This window comes from Solea solea, chromosome 10, assembly GCF_958295425.1.
Source record: "Solea solea chromosome 10, fSolSol10.1, whole genome shotgun sequence".
NCBI classification, from domain to species: Eukaryota; Metazoa; Chordata; class Actinopteri; order Pleuronectiformes; family Soleidae; genus Solea; species Solea solea.
Window position 1 is genome coordinate 20,537,687 of NC_081143.1, and position 26,611 is coordinate 20,564,297.

Sequence of the window (26,611 nt, forward strand, 5' to 3'; positions counted from 1 at the left end):
GATAGCCAATACAAGTGTGCCTTTGTTGGAAGTTAGGTAAGGATAGTAACCTGCATCTGATTTAACAATGGCACCATGAGAACGGTAATCGGTTCAAACTTAGGTTCTGTGCTTTGAGTTAGAAAAACTCTCATTGAACACACTGTTTTATGTTCCGCTCAGCAGGTGGCGTTGCTGAGTTGTCCTCGGCCTCAGTGAAACTGAAGCGATTGATCAGAGAGAAACTATGCAGACTGCACTGAATGTACAAAAACAAAGCCAGATGTGGGTGGCAGAAAATAACTTTTAAAGATGTGATTCGGCTCACAAAATTAGGAGACTGATGTAACACAACAGTTCAACAAAAACCTGCTTTGTGTTAGCTTCTCTAATTGTGGGGTTGGTGTGTACTTACGGTTCAGGGTCAAGTATGTCATTCTTCTTCCGTTCAAACTGATCTTTTGATATCATCCTGAAGTGTGCAGAGAGTAAAAGTAAAAGTCAGGGAAGAGTAAGAAATGAACACAAGCATGGGGATTCCCCTCAATTTATTGTGTGATTGGTCCTAAGGCTAATCAAAACATACAGACATGTTTACCGTCTTTGCAGAGAGACTTTTGCTGTGTTTGCTGCCATGACAAGGTTAACAGGCCCGACTGTTTTACCTCCTTTAAAGAGGTAAAACACCACCATGTCTACTTACGTTTGTGGTTGTGCAGGATCATCTCCGAGGGTCACACTCTCCCCCTGAATCTCATTGAAGCATTTCTCACAGAAATGGTACCTGTGAGAACAAACATGTAATGTTCAGCACATAGAAAACTACAAACGCAGCTAAACAAAAACGTTAATGCAGATGCTTGTGTTCTTTTTCACTGAAATGCAAGATTTATCGTTCAGACCGTTGTTTGCCTAATACAACTGTTTACAAAATAACACTTCACTTTTTGAGTTTTATAACAGAGACCAGGGAATCCCTGAGCTCCCATTGAGAGAGTAAATGGACTGCGCTGTAAGAGCCTCATGCTGTCGGTCAGGCTGTTCTGCTCTTTAAGTGCCTCTGCCGTGTGTGAAAAAATGGCTGCAGTTGCACTCTGCATGCAGCAGGGGGTGCAAGGGAACAGAGTGTAAACCGTTATCTGCCCGCTTTTGACTTGGGAGGAAAGGGAATGATGGGCAATGCTGTTGTGGCCTTCACCAAAGTGTGATATTTTCATCTGTCACACGAGACAGTAGGCAGCAAAACTGAATGCACTGACTCTCTTGGTAGACACTAAGAGAAAACCAATGAACAGTCTTGCCCTAACATCACTGCAATGCTGCTAGTAGTGTTTGATGCTTTTTTTGGTTTAGCATCTTCAGTGATTCTCTTTACAAGACTGGGATCCATTGCTGTAACCTGGCTGTTAATATATGTTGCGAGTAGCAACCATTTAGTCATAACACTCCGAGAGGCAGTGCCATTAAATCAGTTCTGTATGTGTCAGGATGACCTGGACCACAGTTTGCCTGTAGAGCTACAGGAGAACAGATCACAGGCCGTAGGGGATGGATACTATAGTACAAATAGCTGCATTTATTGTCTATCAAACGACAATAAGCAAATGTCCTTGCAAATGTGTGGTGTGTATGACATGATTTTGTAAGATTCGAATTACTACTTGCACAGTTGAGTTCATAGCCACCCCGTAGTTAGTAGCAAATAATAGCAAGTGGACGTGCACACACAAGCGCACCCATACATACCTGTTCTGGTAGCTGTAGTATGTTCCTCCAGTAGGTATTGTGCAAAGCTGCTTGCCATAGCAACAGAGGGTTTGAGGAGAGAACTCGTACTGTAGACACAAGTGAGACAACAAAGGAGGTCAAAACATTTCAAAGAAAATCTTTAAAGAAATCCTTCAGGAGTTTAGTATAAAAGGTCAGTATTTTAAGTTTAGTGCTTCAAAAAAACACACAATTACAGGGTGAAAAATAAAACATATGATCATACGTTCTGGCAGTTTTTCCAACAAAACTAGACGATTTTCAGTAACTTGGCAGCCTGCACTTCACAGCCTCTCAAACCTCCCAACATGAGACAATACAACACCTTCATGTTTTTACTGCAGTGTAAGTGTGCAATATATTTGTTATTTTAGAGTGAAATTGACATTTTTAATTTTGATTATACACATACACATACATACGTGTATATATATATATATATATATATATTCTTACAATGAATGAAAATAAAGTATCTAATCTCATTAATGGCTGACAAGGAATCAAAGCTTTTGCAGTCAGTAAAGGTAGATTTTTGAGACATCAAATGTTTTCTTTCAGTTTTTAAACTTTCCCATAGTCTGATCCCTCCACCTCACCTTCCTCCCACAGCAGTAGCCCAGGCCCTGCATGACGGGGTCAATCTCTGACTCAAACACCTCTGCCAATTTGGAGCAGTACTTGTAAACACGAGACGTCTTGCGGTTGTAGAGCCAAGCATTGTTGAACATCATCCAGACGTCATCAACATATTGCCAAGGTTCTTGGTATTGGCCGGTGTCGAGCTTTCGCTTTATTGTAGACAGATCTATCGGGTTCTTAACAATATCAAAGTAGTCCTAGAAAGAGAAGAGGGGATATTGATATTTGTACATCATACCAAAGAACTTCAACAGTGAATGTGAATTATGAAGGTCAAGGCAAGTCTATTTTATTTATATAGCCCATATCCACTGATACGTAAAAAGTAAAAATTAGGAGACAAATGTTAACGCTACTTACCGGGATACCAAGAAGCAAAGGGTCTACTGGTTGTCTAAAGGGCAGCGACTCTGGGTCCTGCCGGTAGAGCGATTCTAAAGTTGGCATCAGAGCCTGACGCAGCTCCTCGGGCTTAAAGACTGAAAAATAAGCAACAAAAAGACAAGTGTTCAATAGTAGCCATCTCTCCCATGAAACTCTCTGTCTCTTGTCCCTGTCCCACCATTTGGGGACAAAAAGCTACTTCTCCTTCACAAACACATCAGTGAGTTTCCTTATATATACACACACCTGCATTGTGGGATGTGTAAGACATTGCCCATTTCAACTGGAAATTGGAATGGCTCAACAAAACAGGTTTTCCATTTAGTCGGACTAATGCTAACTGTGTGGCACAATGACCAAGTTTTGATTACTACTTCAGTATCTTTTAAGTAGTTCATCCCGATTGGCAAGAATATTCCACAAGTAGTCAGAGAACCAATTAATTACAGTACTTAGTGCCAAGCAACTAATAATGTTGCTATACTTGTTTATTATAACAATACAGCTTTCTAGAAAGTCCTGTGAAGATCCAATGGTGATGTCAGTTGAGGAAAATGGTGCTTCTGTAGAAATTCTGGTAAATAGTGGCGCTACTACTACTGCAGTTTCTGCTAATGAGCAAGTGTGTAAGCCAACTTTTTTTTTAATTGGTTACTAAAAATTAGTCATGCCAGTTGGTCTCACAGTTGGCACAGTGTGGGTGTGTTGAACATTACTAATGACAAAACTGAGTGTGGCTTGTTTTGAGTTTGTCAGTCAAAGTTCTTCTTTTTTTATGTCTTGGCTTTAAACTCACTTTTCCTCCGTGATTGCGAGGGAGATGAGGATGTGCTGTTGGCTGCACCCTCTTCCTCTTCTTTGGGTTCTGTCTTCATTTCCGGCTTTTTCTCCTCCACTTCCATAGGCTCTGGCTTTACCTCTGGCTCCTCCTTCTTCACCAGTGTCGAAGCAGAGTCGTCCCCAGTCTACAGAGACACAGGCAGGTAACTCATTATGCCATTGTCATGTTATTAAATTTAAAACTCACGTATTTCTGTCATACATTCATGGTGTGAAAGATCTGTAAGTATGCTTCACTTTTCACTTGAGGTAAACAGTGTCTTTTCTTATCCTAATGCTATCTTGTCCACTGATGAAAAGATGGTTTGCTCCGCCCAACTCTTTAAAATTAATCAACTCTTTGGAATCGACTACTGCCAATGAGAAATAAGTTCATTGGCTCACATGCTGTTTAACAAGCACTTTCTTTAGAAGCATACGAACGCCTTTAGACTATGCAGCCTTGACCCACCTCCATCTTGGGCTCAGTTTTGCCGCCAGCGGCCTCAAACTCCTGTTGGTCGTGGTGCTTCTCTGCTTTGATCTCCTGGACAGGCAAGTCTCCAACATGCTGCGAGTGCAGGTCGGCACTAGCAGTTGAAGCTGGTGTGGGCACTCGGTTATCCAGACTGGCTCCTGGCTGAGACAGCTAAGACACAGAGGAAGGAGGCAGAGAGAGAAAGAAATAGAAATATTAGGTATGTGCAATAGCCTCACTGCTTTCTCGCATGCAAGAATGGAGCCAAGACTAAGATGAACACCTCCCATGGTTATTTTTATATCTAACGTTCAGATTGTAATGGATGCTGTAAAGGTGAATTTATGAGAGAGTATATGGATATGGATGGGATGGACTGACATATGGTAATCAGAGGGATGGGAGTTTACATGGGTGGGGGGAGTTCAGAATGCAGGGCATGCTTAGGGTCTTAGTCTCACCGGCGTAGTAGGGGGTTGAGGCGGGGGCTGCGTCTGTGCTGCTGTGGGGAGCTCCACCTGGGGTTGGGGCTGAGTGGGGCAGGGTGGGGTAGTGCCCTGGCCTGGGGCAGGGCCAGGGAGGGTGGGGGTGGAGCTGCGACTGGAGGACTGGGTGTGTGGCAGGTTAGTGGCCCCCCCAGCCGTGGAGGCAGAGGAGGCAGCAGGCGCAGGCGTGGAGTGCAAGGGGGTTTGGGAGGAGGCTAGCTGAGGGCCCAGCGAGGGGCCAAGTGCATTCATGGGGAGGTTAGCGTTCTGTTGCTGCTGCTGCTGCTGCTGTTGCTGCTGCTGTTGCTGTTGCTGGAGAGAAGGGAACACACAAAGGGCAGGTGGACACACACGCACACACACACACGCATACAAGAAGCAGACAAACACACAGTCATAAGACCAAACAGACAAACAACACCACACACAATTTGGGGATTACAGGGCACCGTGTGATTGATATGAGAACAATTTTAGAGCAATTAGTGCGTAGGATGATATGCAAAAGTTACTTGATTTAATCTCCCAGGAAGCTTGTTGTAATTAACACAACTTTGAGGCATCTTTATAAGCAAAATACAAATAAAGGACTATCTTAAAAGCTAAAAACAACTCCACTCCACTCCTCTCTTCATGTCTCACCTGAGTGACAGCAGCTTGAGCCTGGGGCTGACCCATACCAGGGCCCACAGTGACATTCATGGTGCCTGTTGCAGTAACTGCAGCAGAACCTGGAAGGAACTGGGTCTGGGTCAAAAACTGTCCCTGGTTGGCTGTCTGACCAACCATGTTGCCACCACCATGTCCGGCCATCATGCCCTGGGCTTGAGGCATTCTGGAGGGAGATAGGCCCATCTACAAGACCAAAAAAAAGGTGTTACAATGAGCATAGCCACAGAGATTCTTCCACGGGTTCACTAACAAATGACCAGTGCAAATGACAAAACATGTTCAATAAATAACGTCAGAAATTATTTTATATATAAAATCTAAATAAAATGGAGGAGCTTTCATTTTCTTTGAACTCATACAAGTCCTCTTACATGAGGTCTATTCTACAATTCTAAAATATTGACTAATATTTAGTATTGAGTTGAATCATTGAACACTGTTGACACATTTGTTGATTAATGACGGGCAACGTGAGAAGAGTAAAATCCTGGGTGATTCAGTATTGTTTTAGATCACAGATGAGTTAAATAATCCAACGGATTCTAAATTTAACAACGAAAAACCCAATTAATCCATGATCATTCGCATTTTTTTCACTAACCATTTTCTCTCATGACTTATTTTGGGTCCGTGTAAATGCATGCATGCGCTGTAGGCATACACATGTACTGTGATTGTGTGATTGAGTGCCCTTCTCACCGCTGGGACAGAGCTCATGTTCATTTGCTGTGGATGGTTCATAGGTGAAGCAGCTCGGGCTCCAATAGGTGCCTGGGAAATCTGGGCATTAGGCAGAGCCATGTGATTGAACTGGTTGATTCCTGGACAAAAGAACGGGCAACAATGTTTAACAGTGGACACACACAAACACAACACAGTAGTGTGGGAGTGGTGAACATTCGTAGTTTACCATTTCTCTTTTTTATTTTTTATATCTAAATTATCATTTATGTTTCACCAACAACACTCTTTATTCTATGCCTCGTCTCCCACTCGTCTTTTCTGGCTGCCAAATTTTTCATCAGATTACTCAGTAACTGAGCCAGTAATTACCATGGGCAAAATGTAAGACGTACCTTGTGAAACCTGCATGCGATTCATGATCTGATTTGGCATGTTTGGTAGAGGAACAGGTCCATCTATTAAAAATATGAACAAAGATACACATGAAAATGTTAACATAAATAACCACCACAAAAAAGCTGCAATTTTTATTTTATATAGTTATTCCAACTATACGTCAATGGCTAAACACAGTTGTTGGCGACATTGATAATTTTTTTTTATGCTAAAGCTGCTTGTTCAATACTATCTGGGTATTGTAAAATTAATTGAAACTGTCTTATGATACTAATGCGTACTCTGTGGCCTTGGGCCCATGGCATTGGGCTGGGCAAGTCCTGGCTGTTGGGTCCCTTGGGCAGCCAATGGTGCCTGGTTGATGATCTGCTTCTGTAGCCTAGAGCGCCTCTTCTCCTCCAGTTCCTTTTGGATTTTATAGATTTTCTCAGCCAAGAAATGATAGTACTCATCCTGTAGTGGAAGTAGATCGTTCGGTTACTAAACGTAAAATGTATTATTATTGTGTTTTGTGGCTTTGCTACAGTAAAATACGCCAATATGTTGTTATTTAAGTGTGGCCTTGATAAGATGAGTCAAGTAATTCACTCTTTAGTTAAGGACCTTTGAAAAACCTACCCGGCTGTTAGCCGACTCGTACATGTCTCCCTCCACCTTTCTGGCGTAGGCCACCAGGTTCTCCATTCTTCGGTCCTTTAAAGCTGCCGGGTCAGGGGTCGGGAATATGGCTTGAACTCTGCCACAGAGGAGGAGAAATTAGAACATCTCTGGAAATTACTACAGTTACTTCTGTTCATAATACAAAAACCAGAGGGGTTAGTAAATAAGAAAAGGAAAAAAAAAAGACTAGTTTCAAACTGCGAGATCAGGCAGGATAATGTGCTTACAGTTTGTGTACGAGGTGATTACGCAGATCCTGAGTGACATGCTCATGCCAGGCTTTCCTGGTGCCTGTGGCGGGGACAGGTGCTGCTGTGGGTGTGTTGCCCATTGATCCCACAGCTGATCCATCTGACAGCAGCTGACTGGATGTTGAAAAAGAGTTGCACAGAAGATTAAATAGGGCATAAAATTCCCCATCATTTGCAGTTTTAGTAGAATGAAATTTTGCTAAATTCATAAAACCATAGGATCCATGAATGCAAGCCACTGCTTATTGGTGGAGACTGACTTGTTAGTGTTGAGCGTGTTGGGGAGGGAGTCTGAGTGCAGATTTGTCTGGTCTGAAGTGGTCACACCCATGGCCGCACCTCCAAGAGCCATCTGGTTGCCTGTAAAACGGAACAATGTGACCAAAGAGCACTGCCTGATTTCAAAGTAAAACACAGCACATACGTTTTAATTTTGAATGGCCACCCTGTCTGAACAACAGAAAGCACATTAAAATGCCCATTTGTACAAGTTTAAATGATTCATTTTATGTCTGAACTCAGGATGGGCTTGATTTTTAAATATCTTAAATAGTTGTTGGATTATAAAATAAATGAAATAGTGAGAGTATCGTCTTAAAAAACACACAGCATAAGGTGTCACAATCTCGATTGTTAATCGAATATTTATCGAAACAACGTCACAATCTCGACCTTCAAAAGCAAAGGTGGAATCGAGGATTTAACCACACCCCCAGTGTGATGTCCTGCAGACGTGCCAGGGGGAAAACAGTGTTGTGGTTGTAGCCAATGTAGCACAACTACATGTTATCTCCTCCTGCTAACCTGAAGCTGCAGCCAACCAATAGTAACCATTGTAACTGCTAATTTGGGCGACACTTCGACCAAACATCCAACCCCCTCCCGATTCTCTGAAATCAAAAATGGCAGACCCATCTGTGCTAAAAAAGTTCGAGAATTGAAAGGTGATCTGAAAATCAAATTCAAATTGATTTACGAATTTAGAGAATTGTGACACCCCTACATGTGCATCCCTAATCTGAAGATATTATAGATTAAAGATACTAATAATTCAGTACTCATGAAGTATGTTCAAGACAAAGCAGTACATAGCATCCACAAAATGGGACTAAACCCCTATTGTGTGGCTTTACCAAGTGCATTGATGGGTCTCATCTGCTGAGAAAGCTGTTGCTGAGTCTGTGCGTTCTGTGGCCCTGCTGTCTGTCCTGGAGCCTGTTGGGCCTGCCCAGTGGCCTGACTGCTGTAGGGTAGCCCAAGAGCCGCATAGGCCCTCTGCATGGAGCTGGGGTCTATTGGGGCTGAGGTATTGATGGTGGGAGCACTGGGCTGACCCACACCAACTGAAGACATAGGGTTCTGGAGGCCTGTATTAGGTGAACTCAGCATAGCTGGAGAAAGAAAAAGAAAAACTTATCAGTCCAACACACTCCCTGCAATTGTACTGACTGTACAGTTAGCAGGTTACAGTGCTGAACATGTGGCATACTCAATTGCTACACCAGTTAGAACGAATAAACAATATGCAAATTCTGATGTTATGTGCCAAGCTCAAACAATACAAAAGAAATGTTGGTTTGGTAAAAACAGAGCAAAGAAACAGGTAAAGCAAAACACATGCATTTCAAAACAAGGACCTCTGGCAAAATGAAGTCATACCATGGCAGTGCATTTAAGGTAAGGCTAAATTATTTGAAAAGCAGTGGACTGAATAAATACATAAATCCCTCCAGGGGACAAAGCATTAGCATATTTTTCTGGGTTCCAGCATCAGTTGAGCTAAAATAGCACTCAGTTTGTGCAAAGACAAAAAACGGTGGAGGCAGAACACAGTAAAACTGTACTCTGTTTGCATTGGCAGGAGACATACAAGCTCCAGCATCATGTTCTTAAACATGGATGCCAAACGGGGACAGAGCAAAACTGGAATGCTCTAAGTGATGAAAGACGCAGCGCAGACTAGTGAAATAATTTAAAAAAACAACAAAAATGAGGGAGAAACCTTCACGCAAATCATGGAAATACTCTTGCAACTGATAAAAAGTAACACAGAGAGATGGTGAGGAGCATAAAACATAAAAGACTGTGTGTCCATGGCAACAGTTACATGGTGAGAGTGAAAAACAAAACAGAAAGACACACAGTTTTAATATAAGCAGACCGTGTTAAACTCAGCTCTGTTCTGTTCTAGCAAAGAGCCGGCAGCTAATGACTGTGCGGGACATCTCAAGCACATGCTCTCCATTTCCACCCTCTCTCCTTCCATCACACTTCTATCCCTCCTGTGTGTCAGATTACAAACCCAGCAGGACTACACTTACTAAATGAGTGCTTTTAGCCATTGGGTAGGAGAATATGCCAAGAAATAAACTGCCCGACTTGCATGAATGGCAAAATGTAAACACAATGCGCATTAGAACATCTTTGGTTTCAGGACAGTGATATGCATGTCCAATTATTGGTTGGGAAGGCTGAAGCAGCATTTCTCCTTATTATTATTATTATTATTATTATCATTATTATTATCATCATCATCCTCAGTCGCAAACATCGTCAATTTCAACACTCCAATTTTTACTTTTTCTGCAACTTTTTCAGGGTACAGGAAAAGCAGGCATGGTAGATCTTTGCACCATGCATGACTCAGCAGTCCCAACTGCATTTCTTTGGGGAATTATCTAGTTTCTACAGCTGGACTGCATGGGCTCAGGAAACAGAATGTCCTGTCAAAACTGTGATAAAGGTTGCTGTGTTTGTTGAACAAAATCAGAGGTTGAGATTTGCGCGACAGTGCACCAATGCCTCGTACTTACGCTGCTGAGTGCGCTTGTCACTGGCATTCTTAAGCGGCAGGCAGACGGGACAGTCGTGTCGCGTGCAATTTTTCCAGTGGGAGATAATCTGCCTGGACGACGCACAGTGAGCCACTAGAAAGAAAAACAGAAAGACAGAAAAAGTAAGCATCAAGAGATAAATATCATTATGCTGTCAACTTTCTATAGTAATATCAGGAATGGGCAATATTACCAGAAATCAATATAATGGTTATTAAATATAGTATTCAACATGTGAGCTGGTCTACTCATGGTAAATGACTTCACAAAAGATAGTCATGATTATCCAAAAAACCCTGTTAACTAAAACTCAAGAATGCCCTGTATCAACATGATTAAAAGGATAATAAAAGCATAAGGACATAAGCATATGCCAAGAAAGTGAGACAAAACATGAAAGAGAGCATTGAGAGAAAAGAAACATAACTGACCAAAACATAAAGATTTGGGTTTAGCATTAGAAGCACTGTCCATTCCAAGACTGCAACTTACCCTGGCAGGACTTGCCAGCCTGGCAGTGGGTCATGTGGTTAAGGACGTTCTTCATGGTGCGGCAGTGTGGCAGGGCGCAGGCCCTCACCTCCCCATTAGCCTGCTCCCGTCGCTGGCACTTGTGTGCGTGAAGCAGCAGGACCAGTTGCTGCTGGATCAGTTTGCGTTTCTCTGGGTCAGCTGTTGGTCCTGCTGAAGGCACTGCCACACCGCCACTGCCAGCCAGGGGGAGCATCGCTGCCTGCTGCTGGGGCTGCTGCTGGAGCTGCTGTATGGTTGAAAAGAAAAAGACAGACATTTCGGGTTCTCCATTTATTTTAAAACTTTATCATGAACTTCAATTTTGTTAACACGTACAGTATATCCCGGGTTCTAGTGGCAAATCAGACACTGTATATCGAACCTTTATTATTACATGAAGTAAATTCTTATCAGTTGCCCAAACTTTCAATAAAGTAGAATGTAATAAACTACTTAACTACAATTATACATTAAACAATCACAGTTCAATGCACATCAATCAATGCCAGAGTGGAAACATTTGGCAGTTTCTGAAACAATTGAATTAAAAAAAATATATAAATAAAACAGAAATAATTTATGAGCTTGTACTATAATTGTAGAATATAATCAGTCACTACTGGCAAAACTTAGCAGGTCAAGTGTCTTGATGACAGCAAAATGTTAGAATCGGAAAGCAATGTCTGATTATGCATAACAAGCACTAACCATATTTGGCACGCTGGTGACAGCAGCCCCTTTGAGCTCACTGGGGAACGGTGGCAGACTGTTGGCAAGGGCAGCCTTGTTCTGGAGCTGCTGCTGAGGGTTTAGCTGCTGGCCTGGTCCTGCGGCACTCTGACCATAGGGCTGGCTGCCAAATGGACCTCCATTGCTACCAAGGCCCATCTGCAAAACACAAACAAGTTCACAAAAATGACAATAAAACTATTTTTCACAGGAAAAGAGGTACCTTAGAACCCTAATTTTTCAAAGGCTTGACTTAACTTGTTCAAAGCAGTTGTATGTTTAAAGTCTTGATAATTCTAGATATATTCTTGAATGTAGGGGTTATGTTATGATGTCATTAAGTTTGCCTTTTTCCATCAACCCAAAAGTGTTTCTGTATTTTGAGAAGACCACATCTTACAGGATTATGATTTTCCTGTGTGATCTTAATCAGCTATATTCTGCCAAAACATGACTAATGGGCCAGCTAAAGCACAGCCACTAATTCAATGCCAATTTGTCATGACAAGACCCCCATCAGCCACAGCAGACCCACTGATGCTCTGGCACCATAACACCTCAGCATGACACCAGCTATTGGCAGTATGAACCTTTCCACCCTTCGACCATGGAAACATTTTCAACCTTTCTTTGTCTCCTTTTTCTTCTTCAACCAAGCACTTGTTTAGCTTTTTTTTTTTTTAATATTACACTTGAGAAAAACAGTTAATTTTTAGGAATGTCGAAAGAAGGCAAGGGATTAGATAATTGCATTTTACAGTACTGTGCAAACGTCTGAGGGCAGCAACAGCTCTGTTGTATGTCTGCAAAATTCTGTGACCATTTGAAAGATGTGACTCTGTTGGTCTTATATATTAATTTAACTCATACAACCAGCCACGACATTAGAAGGAGGCCACTTAAACCCGGCAGCGCGAAATAAGAAATTAAACTGAACTTCTGTAGCCTTCCCTGAATTACTCAAACCTTCCTCCTGCAGGGACTTAAACTTGGTGCCCACTTCAAGGGAGAGAGAGACTGCTGCAGAGGCGATTGTCATTAGGTCCCCTGTCTTTGACTCAGGGAGCTCTTCAAGAGAAGCTCTTCGTGAGAAGCTCTTTAATGCGCTGCTAGCACCCAGATAGCAAGAGGCATAGAGTAAGGTGCGAGGTCGGAGATGATGCCCAAATGCTCCGAGGGGAATATGTTTTTGGATAGATTTAAACTTAAACAGATTGGTACACTAACCCTCGTGTGTGCGCCCTCCCCCCACCAAACAGTTTTTCATATACCAGTCTTGTAGTATATATGAAAATAAGTACCGGTTTTCATTATGAACTGGTATACCGCCCAGCACTAGTTTGTTACATTCAAGCCAATGTCAAATGATTTCAAACACTGCTGATTAAACCCATGAGCTCCACGCCACTTTCTCTGTGTATTTTAGAGAAGCACTGTTTTGTTCTCATGTCACCCACAGGAGGTGACTTCTTTAACATCACAACTGATTTATATTTTAAAACGATGCCCAGCCATCATACAGTGATTTCGACAATACCGTCCGACAATAAACATTTATTAAAAAGGTATTTAAATTAAGGAGTTGAAATCTAAATAATACGAACATGCAACATGTATCATTTTTACCTTGTTGGAGTAGAACAAAGTTTTTTGTGTAAGGTGTAAAAAATATGTACAGAAATTACTGTGGAAAGGGAATTGACCATATTGCCCACATTCAAGAATATTAACATTACATTACATGTCATTTGGCAGACGCTTTTATCCAAAGCGACTTACAATAAGTGCATTCAACATAATAGCATACATTATTATGTGAGGTGCCAGGAGAATCCATGACTGCCATGCTTTACACACTGATCATCTTGCTACTCTGCTGGGAGACCAGACCAGACTCTGACATGCTAGGCCAAGCTGTATCCCCTCAGGCTGTTGACACCGCTCCAACAGACTAGATAAAAAAAGAGCCAGCTGATACGACCAGACACTGGCAGCCTTTCAACACAGCTGAGCAGGCGAGCGTACACACAAATACACGCTCCCTTCGCTTCACTGCTCCCATTCAACCCACCCTCCCTCCCACTCGGACACACTCCACACTTCATCTGGTAAGACAGTTGCCACCTATCACCTTGCTGCTTGGCTACCAGGCCAGACTTTTCAGTCGAGCTACAGCCTCTTTCTTCCTCACTGCACTTGTCCTCCGTCATTGTAACTAATTAAGTGGTTTACAATACCTGCCTTCCTCTACATGACTGACAGGGCAAGCAGCCGTCCAATAAGACAGAGAAAGTGAGGGGGAGTGTTCGCACAAACACTATCACAAAAGGAGCAAGAGGCATGAAGGAGTGACAAAAGCATCTCACTGACAAAGATGTCGAGAAAGAGATTTACAATCTGCGATTAAAGCACAATAGAGGAAGCCACTCACAACTATCAGGTCTTGTGGCTTTCTGCTCTTGAGCTGTTGGTGACATGATAATCACAACAGAACTGAGCTTACAACACACTCAATCACTTTCCTTCTTGACTAACTCACAGGCAGTGAAATAGATGGCTTTTTACTGATTTCCTGTGAAACCACAACAGTAGTAAGCATAGATATGAGAAGTCAACGCCTCAATTCTGTATCTCGGTTTTACACCCAATAACACACTTGGGGTCAAGTGTGGCGAAGAGAAATCTTAACAATGAGTGAGCAACTGACAGGCATGTTTATATAAATGTACTGTCTTCATTACAGTTTCAACCAATCATATAATTGAGAATAAGTGAATATTATCTGATTAGCTGAATAATCACTTCAATAATCAAAAGTCAACTGCTAAAATTGCTGTTATTTTTGCCCTCATACTGACACATGACCAGGCCGACTACTAGAAGGACTGTTGTTGACAGATGGCTCATGTTCATTTGTGTCCACTGTTATGTTTTTTCACTCATGCTCCAATAAACAAATCCTATAAATTATAAACTGTCAATTATATACAAATGACTGGATACAGGGCCTTATTCCAAATGATATGATACACTGCAGGCCCAACATCTACAGGCACAAACACTACACTGAAGACTGTTGATGGAAATGCAGCTGTAACTCACCTTGTTCATGTTGCCTGCTTGTTGGGCTGCACTGAGGGTGGCATGAGCTCCCATCTGCTGCCCTCCTTGGCTTATTGTCTCTGCCAAAGCACTAGCTGGTCCCCCTGGTCCTGTTGTGCCTCCGGGTATCTGTCCTTGATATTGCATGCCTGCTACTCCTGCTCCTCGTCCTCTCCCAGCTCCAGGTCCAAGACCACCGTTCATCACCTGCCCAGTTTGGGGCTGCCCTCCCTGTGTCAGTAGCCCAGCGTGTCCCTGGCTATTGTTAATCATGGCCTGGTTGAAGCTTGCTGTGTTCAAGCCCATTGTTGCAGTATTATTGTTGTTATTATGTCCTGCTATTCCAGTTGGTGTTCCTGCTTTTTGAGCCTGAGGGGATGGGTGGTTGTTGGGGGAGCCTTGGCCAAGGGGGCTCTTACCCAGCGGTGTGCCCAGCTGAGACCCCATACCACCTTGCTGAGGGCTAGCCGAGTTCAGTCCTGTGCCTGCAATACTGGAGGTACTACCAGCTCGAAGGAGCTCGGAGAGCTGCTTGTGCTTGGCGGCAGCATCTGGAACACCGGTGGTTCCACCACCACCAAGGCCAGCAGGGACACCACCTGGCCCGCCTGCTCCAGGACCTGTCCCACCATTTGAAGGCATCCCACTCATCAGGCTTAGATCTCCACCATTGGGGATAAGTTCGTCTGGGAGGTCATTCTCTAAATCATCCCAGGATAGTGATCCCAGATCTAAGAGAGAAAAAAAGATAGAAAAAGAAGTTTGTCACAGTCATTTCAATAATGTGTCAGTGGGTGAGGAACAGTTCCCTAAACCATGTGGTCCATGAAATTGGCGCTACACAGTGGCCCTAGACACAGTGTGATAATAAAAGTGCTGCTTCTGGTTGACAAATACAATGTGACAACGGAGACACATCCAGCAGCACTTGGGGTTCCTGCTGGGTGGTGGAGGATTATTTGTGTCACACAATTGAGAGGTGTGAGCATAATGTCGACTGCCTGTGGAGTCATGGTTTGTTAAAGAAAGTGATTGCAACAGCCAGAAAAATTGAGGTGTGCTCATCAGGGCTGTCCCCAAACACAAAAAACAACCTGTTTGACTAATCAATTGGTGGGACTTAATTAAAACTGTCTGTCTGGGTGCTGTTGTTTGTATTTGTTGTGGTTTGAACTCCATCATCATTTCTGTGAGTATTACCATTTGAATTTAGCCACACTGTGTACACCAATTGTGACCCCAATCACTGAAGTCTCTAGTGTGCCGGGAAAAAAACCATTTTGTGATTGGTTGGCCAACCGGTGTCTTTGCCAGACGTGACTGCAGAGCAAAATCAAATTGCTGGCAGACTTGGCTAGGTTCACCCAGACTAGCATCCCTTCACAGTCAACATCCATATTACATCAGTCATCTGCAGTGTTTGATTCCCGTTTGACCATTACTAGTTTTGGTGGGGTCATGTCACATTTGATTTTTAAATTTAACAGTAACAGTGCATTGAAATGTGTGCTCCCTACAATCCTCTGCATTTTAAATGCTCTTTTGTTCTAAATGTCCACAAAATTTGGAAATAGATTACATAATTGTGGCTCAATATGTACCACCAACGCAGCTGCCACAGTTTGTCTGCATGGGTCTGAATATAAGGTGGGGTCTGTAAATTCCATGCATTTTCCTTAATTTGTTGAATGACTTGAATGATAGTAGGTTAACCGTTAACAACTTAGTATAAACAGCATGTCTTTTTTTCGTAAAAATTTTAAACAGAACATTAGTGGCACGTACGTATGAGATAAAAAAAAAAAGAGAAAAAGAGAGTTTGTCATGGAGGACACTTTCACGATGTCGGTGCTAATAGATGATTGTGAAAAGTAGTGTTCCGCAAGCAGTTAGCCACACTTTCCTCTGCCCAAGTTGTGGTGCTGTGTTCCACCAAAAGGTGCAGCTCAGAGGCTGCTACAATGTTCACTGAACTATCAATAGCAGGTTCTTTCTCGTGAAAATTAGCATTTCTTTTTCTTTTCTCATCCACAATGTTAAAGACTGTGCTAAACAGTTGCTTTCATGCTGTCAGCTAGAAGTTTTTTTCGTCTTTGCCAAAGTCAGCTGCTTTGTCATCGTGTCTCGTTATGTTTGTTTTTTTTTAGCGTGATGCTTTTGGAGGAGCTTCATTAAGTTTGTAGTGCTGTATTTCGATCTGGCTAGTTAGTCAACATTGGGGCCAATATCCAATATCAATCAGATCGGGGCATCCCTAAATTACATTTTTGCTTTGGTTGATGTGCACTCTCTGCTGGTATAAGCTGAGGCCACACTGTATGCAAGGACCAGGGAAATGACAGAAGTTAGTTAATTAATCAATTCTTCATCAGTTAAATTTTTAACAGCAATATTCCTAGAGAGTTGCTTGCCATTCACCACATTTGCCTTGATACTATTTGAATAAGTTGGGTCCTGATCCTCAAGTATCGGATCGGAGTCAGTCTGGGTGTTTTTAACCCAGTGGTGATCGGCAATCATCTTCAGACGTTTCCATGTGGGGCAGACATTAATGTGGCATTTGTTTCATATTACATGTATTTCATATAACTGTCACAGTTCAACTTGTCCAGGATGTACCCAGACTTTTGCCCTATATGTCAACTGGGATTGGCGGCAGCAGCAGCCCAGCAACTCTCATGTGGAAGATGTAGCGATAGATAAAAGATGAATGGCCATATTTCAGGAGTGTCTCATTTTGATCTACTCCACTGTCTGCGCACACACACACACACACACACACACTAGGGACAGCTGACTGGTTGAGCAGTTGCACACTGTAGCAACTTGAGTTTACAACAATGACACTCCGTGTTTGTACAGAATATAAATGTAAATGCTCCAGTATCAAAACACCTTTTCAACATAAATCATTTTAGACACAGTTTAAAAACATGTACACAAACACAGGCTGGTTCAGCTAAAAAAAGAGCTGGTGATCCCCGCCTTTCTCTAGTAGCAATGCAGCAGCAGTGGTACAGATGACAGTTTATTCTTCTTTCTCTCTAAACCTCAGTCAAGAATTTTATTTTTAATAAATATAATTATATACTTTTAATAACAGTTTTCTAACAACAGTGTAATGTGCAGCTCTGTCAACAAGGCAATTTTGAGTATCAACTTAGAAATCAGTGTCAGTCAATCAATAACAAAATGATCAGGTAGATCAGGACATTACTAAGTGTGATATTTTTGCATGACAGCGCTACCCACACCTCAAAATTATGATGTTCTCAAATGTCAATACCAAAATAAGTTTTTGTTTATCCTCAAATCAAAGGCCTTAGAGCTGCAATTAATTATTTTCATAATCGATTAATTGTTTCAGCTCTTAAAGGCCTTTCACTGGTCAACAAATGATGAACATGGCTCTGGTCTTATGTTACAGGATGGGAGAGGTTAAAGCAGAGCAGGCAGAATGAGGCAGTCACTCTCCCATCTGCTGCTGCTGGATATCTTCATTGAGATTCAGTCTGGATCCTAACTTTTAATGAGGGTACTGGGCCTATGCCGAGTAAACACAGCCTTTAGGATCTGCCTTGCTACCCGCTGACTGTCCCGAGCATCGGGTAAAGCAGGTGCTCCACAATGTAGAGGCTTGCTTACCGATTAAAGAATCATCCATCATTTCCTGTCAGCCCTGTCCTTCTAGCCAGCAGTGTCATGAATGCGCATTGAGCAGAGGCAAGTACAGCCGCATGTCTTGTTCGAATTTCTGAATGGACACATACAGACACAAGTAAACAGCGTGTAACCTTGCCCCAAGGCTCCTTGGCTGGAGACCAGTAATGGAAAGCTATGTTTTGGTTAGGCAGTGCCACATGCAGTCAGGGGAACCCCAACCGAAGGGAGGGGCGGGGGTTTACAATTAATGCTCCAGCCTTATGCATGTTTTAAACTTAATTATCCACAATAACTGATTGACTGCCACAGGGCTCTGTAGTATTTCCTGTTATATCCCCCTGTGGCTCCTGTCTGAGTTAGTGGCTATAAATACCTGCAAACACAGCTCTAGCAGTGGTCCACAATGGAGACATCCATCATCTCGCCTTAGGCTTAGTGTCTGACCCTGAGGGACAGGTGCACCATGTAGCCTTTCACTTAATGTTCAGTATCACACTAGGGAGGGGATTTGGTTTAGGTGTGTGTGTGTATTAGGGCTGCCACTTTTTGATACCATGTTCAGATATCTGTTCGAACTTGAAAAGTTAAGTATTAAACTCAAACCTTTATGGCGTGTTTTCACCGGCTCGGCTCGACTCGATTCACCTTGGCGCGGTTACTTTTCGTTTCCACTAGCGATAGTACCTTGTAATCTTTTTAATACCTGCTCTGGCGAGGTTCCAAGCGAGCTTAGGCGATACTATGTGTGACGTTGACAGACTGCCGGCCACTGATTGTTCAGAGTGCCATCAGGTGCAAGACACCCGACACAAGAATCATGCTGAACAATGCTGAACTGTAGGCAAGTTAAAAAGACTAAACAATCCTAAAAATGTGGGTTAATCTCTAACAATTACCAGGGAATTTTTTTAAATCTCAATATTTAACAGAGGAGTCTGGTGTATTTAGCGACAGCACTGCTGCTCACAATCACGTTCATCATTTCAGTATAGTGACTGTGTAAGTATAGTCTGCCTGGGAGAAAATGTAATAGTTTGCTGGCATGTTCAACAAGCCAAACATTTTGACAGATGGCTGCCCAAAAACAGCACAAAATTTGTTGGATTTCCAACTAATAATACCAAAAAACTATTGTTAAAAGGACAGCATTAAAACCAAGAAAATGCATTCTATCAATAGCACAGACAAAAGCAATGAGAGACATCTAAGGAAATTACCACACCATTATCATCAAATTACCAATTAGACCATACAAGGTAGAAGAGTCAGTGAGTGAGCTACTTAATCCAGCAAAAAAGGATTGTGGGTAGTGATACATCACCCAGCTCCCTTTAAATACGCCTTTGCTCCACCTCATTTTTTCTCAGTGTTTTTCTGGTTGTCCAAAGACAGGAGCATAAATGGCTCACTTAGCGTGTGCGCCATGATCTTATGGTGTATTTCCACGTTTTTTAGAACCTGATTTGCAGAAAGTGTCGTCACTGGAAGAGTAAGAGCACGACATCCAACACAAACCGAACAATGCAGAACTGTAGATCAGTTAAAAATACTTAAATAAACTGAAGAAATGCTTTAATCTCCCACATATAGCAAGTCTAAAATCTCAACATTTAACAGGAGTCTTGTGTATTTGGCGACTGCACTGCCAAAAGCCACAATCACAATTTCATTAACTGAGTCTAGGGCTCTAGGGCTGGGCAATATGGATTAAGAATAATATCCCAGTATATACAGATATAAGTGCTCCTTCATTCTCATTCTCATCTATATCTCCAATCTTAATCATCATATATACTATATACAGCAAATCATCCTACAACTGTACTTCTGAATGCACATGACTACATTTTAACCAAAAACAGCCACTGTTCCAAGTACAACCTAGTGACTACAATGGCAAGACATCATGCACAACTAATGACGGGTGAAAGGGGAGTTTAGGAGGGTGACATATGGTCTTAAATGGAAGACAGGGAGCACGTGTTTGTTCTCTGCCTTAACAACAGAAGGAACCTCTCCAACACAAAAACATCACAGCCACCACATGCATATGGAATATGCTTCACAACGCACACAAGTATGCAAAGCACAAACACTGTGCTACACACTCCTTACACGAGGCTCTACTGCAAGAGGTAAAGGCCAAAGGTCGGGGCCATAAGGGTACAACTCCCAAAGCACCAAGCATGGCAGTAATGAAAGAGTCTAAGCCAGCTCTTTATCTACAGTAATTTACAGCTAATGATAGTGTTGCCCAGTGCTGTCCCACAGGATCTGTTTTAAGACCCAGTTGTAACTGGCAAAACCTATAAAGACCAGGCGGGGCAAGTTTAATGATTGATCACTGCAGCCATGTGGTGCCTTTGCCATACAGTGCGAGAGGTGTTATAATTTATTGTTATTGTGTCTGTCTGTTGAGAGGCTGTCCAGCTTTTTATTTCTTGTAAACAAGATAAAATAACTTGAATAAAATTAACTTGATCAAGAACATATTACTTGATAAACACAACACACATGAAGAAAATTAGCTTCGCTACAAATACGTGTTCAAACAAATATCTAATTCTGGGTTTTATACATGATCAGTTATGGGTTCTTCAGCCTTACAGTATTAGATATGGTTCAAAAAATACTTGTGATTATGTGTGAATAATGAGAATCCCATTATAATTGCAGCTACAACTACTAGGCTTAGCCACCATTGTCAAATTTGATGACTCAGACTCTAACTCAGGCAACAGGGACTTAAAACAGTTTTGCACAGTATTAATTAAATTAGTGCATGGTATGACAGTGCAAACACATTCAGTTGACTGTTGGTGGCAAGTGTGACACTGCGCTGGAGGCTGCTATCGGACGTAGGGCTAGACGATATGGACCAGAAGTTTTTTCTCTTTATTTTTTTAGCTGAATAGCGATATATATATATATATATATATCTCAACAAATGTTTTTCAGTTATGAAATAACAAAAAGACAGTTCTACGACAGTTGCCCAGTATCAACCAGTGTTGCCAACTCCTCACTAAGGAAAGTCACTATTGGCTGTCCTAGAGGTCGCAAAACGATGCCATCGCCTACTTTGCACAATTGGCCATGTATATGTAATTGTAATGGACACTGTAGGAGAGAGGAATAACTCTCTGACCAAAAATGTATGTCACTATATTTTTCAAAATGATATCTGTTTTACTGTATTTGACGGTATTTTCATGCACGACTGGGTGTTAACCTTATTTTCTAGTAATTTAGAGAATAGTTACTGCAGTAAATTGGCTTAGAATTACCTATTTTACTGCCATGAGGAATGAATATTTTATTCTTGTCGTAGGCAGTCCCCCTAGCAAACGTGTATTTGAGTGACATTTGACTTGTCTTTTGTCTTGCAGTGCCAACGTTACCTGCAGACATGGACAACGCAGATCTTAGTTTCATGCATTCTTGATATTCCAGGACATGATTGTGGCTGAGGTGGTGAAGCAAAATGCTTGTGTTGCCTTCTGCGGCTACAACTTTAACCCGACAACATTTGCAAAATATTGTTGTTTGATCGACGTCGGATTTTTTAAAGCTGAAGAACAACAGACACGGCTCCTCTTTTTGTTCTTCTATTTCATTGTCTACTCTTTCTGAATCTTCAGTTTCGGAACTTTCACTGTGTTTATCCATTTTGTTCACCGCTCAACATCTTCCGTACGCTCAACACAGACTGTGCTCTCACATGCTGCTTGTTTGGTGCAACTACTGAATAGCCCCCTCTCAAACAATGTCCCGCGGCATGACGTTCCACCACTCTGCGTTCGCAACGTTTCGTATCCTACACACTCACCAGTATTGGGGTATATATAAAAAAACATTGGTATTCAGTATGAAACGGTATACCGCCCAGCACTGGTAGAGGGGTCTGACTACTTGCTTCATATAGCAACAAAGTCTTTAACTTGGCAACACTGAAACTCTTTTCGATAAAAATGCTCCTTGATAAAATAAAATAAAGTATGTTATTGTCCTGTACAACAAAACATACACTGTATAAATAATGACGTAAATAATGTTCAGGTGCTCCTGCAGGGCTCTCTTGTCACACCCAGGGATTTTAAGAGGCAGCCCGAGGCCAAGTGGAAAGGGAACTTGGAAGCCGGAAGGTCGCCGGTTCAAGTCCCCATCAGGTCGAAAGGGCTGGGGTACCCCTGAGCAAGGTACCCAACCCTCATTGCTCCCCGGGTGCTACTCGGTGTGGCAGCCCACTGCTCCTAATTCTAGGATGAGAAAAAATTTCCCTAAGGGGATTAATAAAGTATATATTCTATTCATTCTATTCTAATGTGCCTCTCCCTCTGCAAAAATCCAGATTTTGTCTTTATATAAAAAAATATCTTTTAAAGAGTACTAAACTCAGTGAGTTTGATGTTTGCAACTGAAACTGAAACTTTACGCGACTACTGCTCAACGAGAGAGAGAAAGCAAACAAGCGAGACCAATATACTGAATGCAGAGAGCGTGAACCATATCGGAGCAGGGAATCAGACACTTAACACATTTTTCTTATCATTCCTCAGCGGTTATTGAGCATTACTAGCTCACCGGTGTCTGTGTCCGTCTCCATGTGTTTGCTACATGCACGACTTGTAGTGAGTGGGGGAGGGACGGGTTATGCTCACTGTTCAGGCTCAGGGAGAAAGTAGGAAAGAGGCAGGCCAGGCTGAAGTTGAATGTGAACCAGAGAGGGAGAGGAGAACTGGCTACTCTTAAAAACTTGATATACCATCCAGACCCAATTGGAAGTTAACAGAGCCATGTCCATTATGGATGACTTCATGGCAAGAGTTGCCTATTTTGTTTGAGATATGTTGATGTGGTGTCTGCAGTTATTGGGTGTACACTATCCAACAAAAACACCACAGATAGTACATCAAAATACAACAGGGTAAATGGCACACCTGTCAAAGCCTGAGTGGTCCACATCCACTGCAATGGTACTACAGAACTGGCATCATGGCACAGAAAGGACTACTAATTTGACTACTTAACAGCATATATCAGTCGCCACTTGCTAAAATGACAAAGCAAGTTACACAGGTGGAGGTATTTATTTAGTGGATGTCATGGCAGAGGCAGCACAACAACTGAAAAGGGTTATGGTTTTGTCGGGAGGAGAAAAAGAAATGAAAGCAGGAGAGTGATAAGAGTAAGAGGCTGGTGTGAATATTGGTTCGGCTTTCACTCACTGGGGTGAGCACAAAGAAGTAGAGTGATACCCGACCAATAACAACCTGGCACTGTTACTGTTGGACTAGTAAGCACAAAGTGTTTGCTTGCCAACTTCATCTAATGCTATTGAGGTGGCTGTGTGTCAGACCATGTTATTGAAGTCATCTATCTTCCATATAATATGCACATGACTACATCATTGCGCAAACAGCAATGTATTACAGTACAACGAGCAAAAGGTCTCACATAAAGCACTATTGTTCGCTTGTTGTTTTTTCGGGGTTAATTTTTGTTTTCTGATATCTTGACACATGATGCCATCATTTATTTAAAATGCTATAAAATAGGCTACTAAACATGATGTGGTTGTTTGTACATTTGAAGTCCTGCTTCAGAGATTGCCAGTATTGTTGGCTTGTCAACAAATGTATGCATTATCGTGGCAACAGACAAACCTATTTAAAATAAAACTCTAGGGGGACCCCAAGAGCAAATCCTACAATGTGTTACTTTAAATGCCAAAAAATTGATTTGATGGGCTAGTGCCTGTGCTGGAATATTTGATCAATGTGATTTAATTGTTAAGAGGAAAGCGAAGCAACAGATCCACAATGCAGTTCAGCAATGTGTGACGCTGACGCATTAAAAGAGAATCAGTGTTTCAGTTAACGTTTCCACTATGTATGCAAGTCCAACATCACACGCAACACAACCAGAGCAACAGAGAATGCTTTTCCTGTCTGAGGGAATGGCAGGTCTGTGACAACTTTGACTCTTTTACACGTGTCCTTTTGTTTAAAGAGCAAGTCAGTCATTAGGATCATGATGTGTTCTTTCCTTTATCCCTGAATTGCCAGGCAGGAAAATAAGCAGTTACTAAGCAGGACAACAGAGACATAGTAACACTAACCCAGGGAAGCTCATTTTAACTTCATCAGCCTTGTGTCGGATGCAAAAAAAAAAAGCCTGTTGGTTAGAGTGGTGTACAATTTGCACTCCCAGGGACCTGAGTTGCAATGTAGCTCACAGAGAAAGAGCATTATATGATTCTCTGTTTTGCATTGTTTACAAATTAAACAAATGTTTCTTGTAGCATCTGATGTAACAATTCAAATGTTTCTACCGTTATTACAGCAGAATCAAAGGTTTAACAAATTAGTGCAGTAAAATTTTTAATGTGCATAAGTCAATATGCAACTCTCTCTTAATAGATATTTTGACAATAAATTGACAGGACTTCATTTGGTGCTTCTGATAGAAAGATAGAGTGAATGTGCAAGAGGGAAGAGTGCTGCTCAAAGCTCTTCATTGAGGCAAGGACTCACAACACAAAGTTATAAGCCATGTTTCCATCATGATACAGTTCAGTGTTGGTGCAGTTGGGTAACAAAGTAACATTTCACCTTACTGAAAATTTCAAAGAACTGCAGCTATGTTAAATGGCACAGATGTGTAAAGAGGAAGTATGCAATGGTCCGACATTAGTGTGATTTTGGAGACAACTTTACAATAATTATGTAAGGGAGACCACATCATGAATGTTTTGCATGTGTCACACCAGTTTTGCTACCCTCCTGACTCTCTGCAGAACAACGTGCCAGCTTCCAACATAGGACTAATGATTACTTCTTCTTTCAGAACCAAGCACAAACTTTACAGAACAGTTGGCTTGGACAAATACATACTGTATGCTCAAATTGAGGTAAAGTACGCTGTGCTGAAAGTGAAGCAGGCTGGAGGAATAAACCCAAGCTCCACTAAAGCAGGAACTGTCAAAGAAATACGTTGCTTTTAGAATGAGGCCGTTTTAGTGGCTATTGTTTATGCTACCGTTTGTTAGTTGGGTTAAACTGCATTGCTTTTTTTAATCGTGGAGGTGGAAGCAAGACTCTAATTAAACCAGCTTTAATACACACCCAAAAGAAGTGTGCCTAACGCATAAGCATTTGAGTGTTCGGGGTAGGTCTTTGAAATGACATGCTCACCACAGAACCACAACACTGCAGCGAAACCACACCGCCTACAACCATCAAACTGAAATGATAACCCTCAACTGTGCAGCACGGTGGCCAATGGATTAAAGAACCAAGATGTAAAGCACATTAATAAATAATGCTGGTGTTTACATGTGTAGACAGTGTAGAGGCCTTTACCTTGTCCATCAGACGTTGACAGGGCAGGTGAATTCAGCTTCGGCCGCTTAGAGCTGGGAGGTCCGACGTCCAGCAGGTTTTCAGCCATAGTCGTTATCTTGTCCGACTTGTTATTTATGCTGATGCGATTATGATTTCCTTAGGACATGGAAGTCGTTCTGTCGACCCGAACCTTACCGACTAGCACATTAGCGAGTTGACAGCCTGCTAACGTTAACTAACTGGCTAATAGCTAGCTAATTGCCTGCTACTAGCTAAGTTAACTGTTAGCGTTAGCTACTCCTTGCTGCGAGAGTCTGTTTCTTTCAAAAGAGATGCAATAGCGCCCCGCTTCGCCACCGCCATTCACCCCATGATAATCCAACACCCAACACCCACATCATTATTGTTAAATGCCGCAGAATAAAATATTCCCCATGTAAAACCCGAACTTCAAAAGACAATCCGGTAACATCTGGTGTATTTCTGCACTGCGGGGGGGAGTCGTTATGTCTATATGTACAAAGTGCCCATTATGCGTGACGTAAAATTTCTTCATGCAAAAATCGCGCGAAGCACCACAAAAATACACAACTGCACAAAAACGTCGTATTTTTGCAGATCACTTCGAAAGTCACGGTCTTGTCTTCGCCTGTCCACGGTAAACAATACTGCTCCCAAACGGCGACAGGGGCTGAATCGCCGCACTCTGAAGGGGAAATCAGATATACGGAGCGTTTCTGCCCAACGACCACCGATCCAATTCCCGTTTTTTCCTCGCAAAATGTCTCCGACGCGATGTTTAGATTTCCTTTTCAGGGGAAGGACGCTCTCATACCGCAGAAATTATGTTCGATTTCTACGTTAAAGCCAGTGTTGGACCGAAATCCCAATTCCGAGCCACGACAAGATGGCGGCTGTTGATTCCTTCGATACAAAAAAGTTTTTTTTTTCTTTTCCAGATCGGCTGTGGAGGGGGAGGGGCCGCACAATCACGCCCTACGTGAAAACACCACTTCTGTTAACCACTGGGGGCGCTACTGCACTGTCACAGATCCGACCTGTACAGTCAGTGATGTGGAAATTATTACAATTTACATAAGAAATTATATATATATTTATAAGATCCTAAATATAACCAAAACAATACGTACATAATACAGTGCTAAATAAAAAAATATTTAGTCAAAACAAAATAATCAAATTCAAT

At 42.1% G+C, this 26,611-nt stretch overlaps 1 protein-coding gene across 4 annotated transcripts in view; it reads right to left on the bottom strand.

The window, feature by feature from the left end:
- The window catches only part of crebbpa (CREB binding protein a), a 34,637-nt gene extending 8,296 nt beyond the window's left edge, over window positions 1-26,341 (bottom strand). Inside the window, exons 1-21 of one of the 4 annotated variants that reach the window (XM_058640423.1) lie at window positions 25,423-26,341; window positions 14,396-15,126; window positions 11,273-11,452; window positions 10,544-10,811; window positions 10,031-10,144; window positions 8,351-8,608; window positions 7,478-7,577; window positions 7,194-7,331; window positions 6,925-7,042; window positions 6,588-6,759; window positions 6,303-6,365; window positions 5,926-6,047; window positions 5,197-5,409; window positions 4,531-4,854; window positions 4,064-4,240; window positions 3,569-3,737; window positions 2,749-2,867; window positions 2,346-2,585; window positions 1,726-1,814; window positions 683-763; window positions 395-451 (exon numbers count right to left, since the gene is read on the bottom strand). In XM_058640423.1, the coding sequence (XP_058496406.1) occupies window positions 395-451; window positions 683-763; window positions 1,726-1,814; window positions 2,346-2,585; window positions 2,749-2,867; window positions 3,569-3,737; window positions 4,064-4,240; window positions 4,531-4,854; window positions 5,197-5,409; window positions 5,926-6,047; window positions 6,303-6,365; window positions 6,588-6,759; window positions 6,925-7,042; window positions 7,194-7,331; window positions 7,478-7,577; window positions 8,351-8,608; window positions 10,031-10,144; window positions 10,544-10,811; window positions 11,273-11,452; window positions 14,396-15,126; window positions 25,423-25,510 (3,821 nt within the window). In that variant the 5' untranslated portion in view covers window positions 25,511-26,341. Of the gene's footprint in view, window positions 1-394; window positions 452-682; window positions 764-1,725; window positions 1,815-2,345; window positions 2,586-2,748; window positions 2,868-3,568; window positions 3,738-4,063; window positions 4,241-4,530; window positions 4,867-5,196; window positions 5,410-5,925; window positions 6,048-6,302; window positions 6,366-6,587; window positions 6,760-6,924; window positions 7,043-7,193; window positions 7,332-7,477; window positions 7,578-8,350; window positions 8,609-10,030; window positions 10,145-10,543; window positions 10,812-11,272; window positions 11,453-14,395; window positions 15,127-25,422 lie in introns of all 4 variants that reach the window. The other 3 variants (XM_058640422.1, XM_058640421.1, XM_058640424.1) reach the window with 3 other exon arrangements.
- Between the last annotated feature and the right edge of the window lie 270 nt (window positions 26,342-26,611).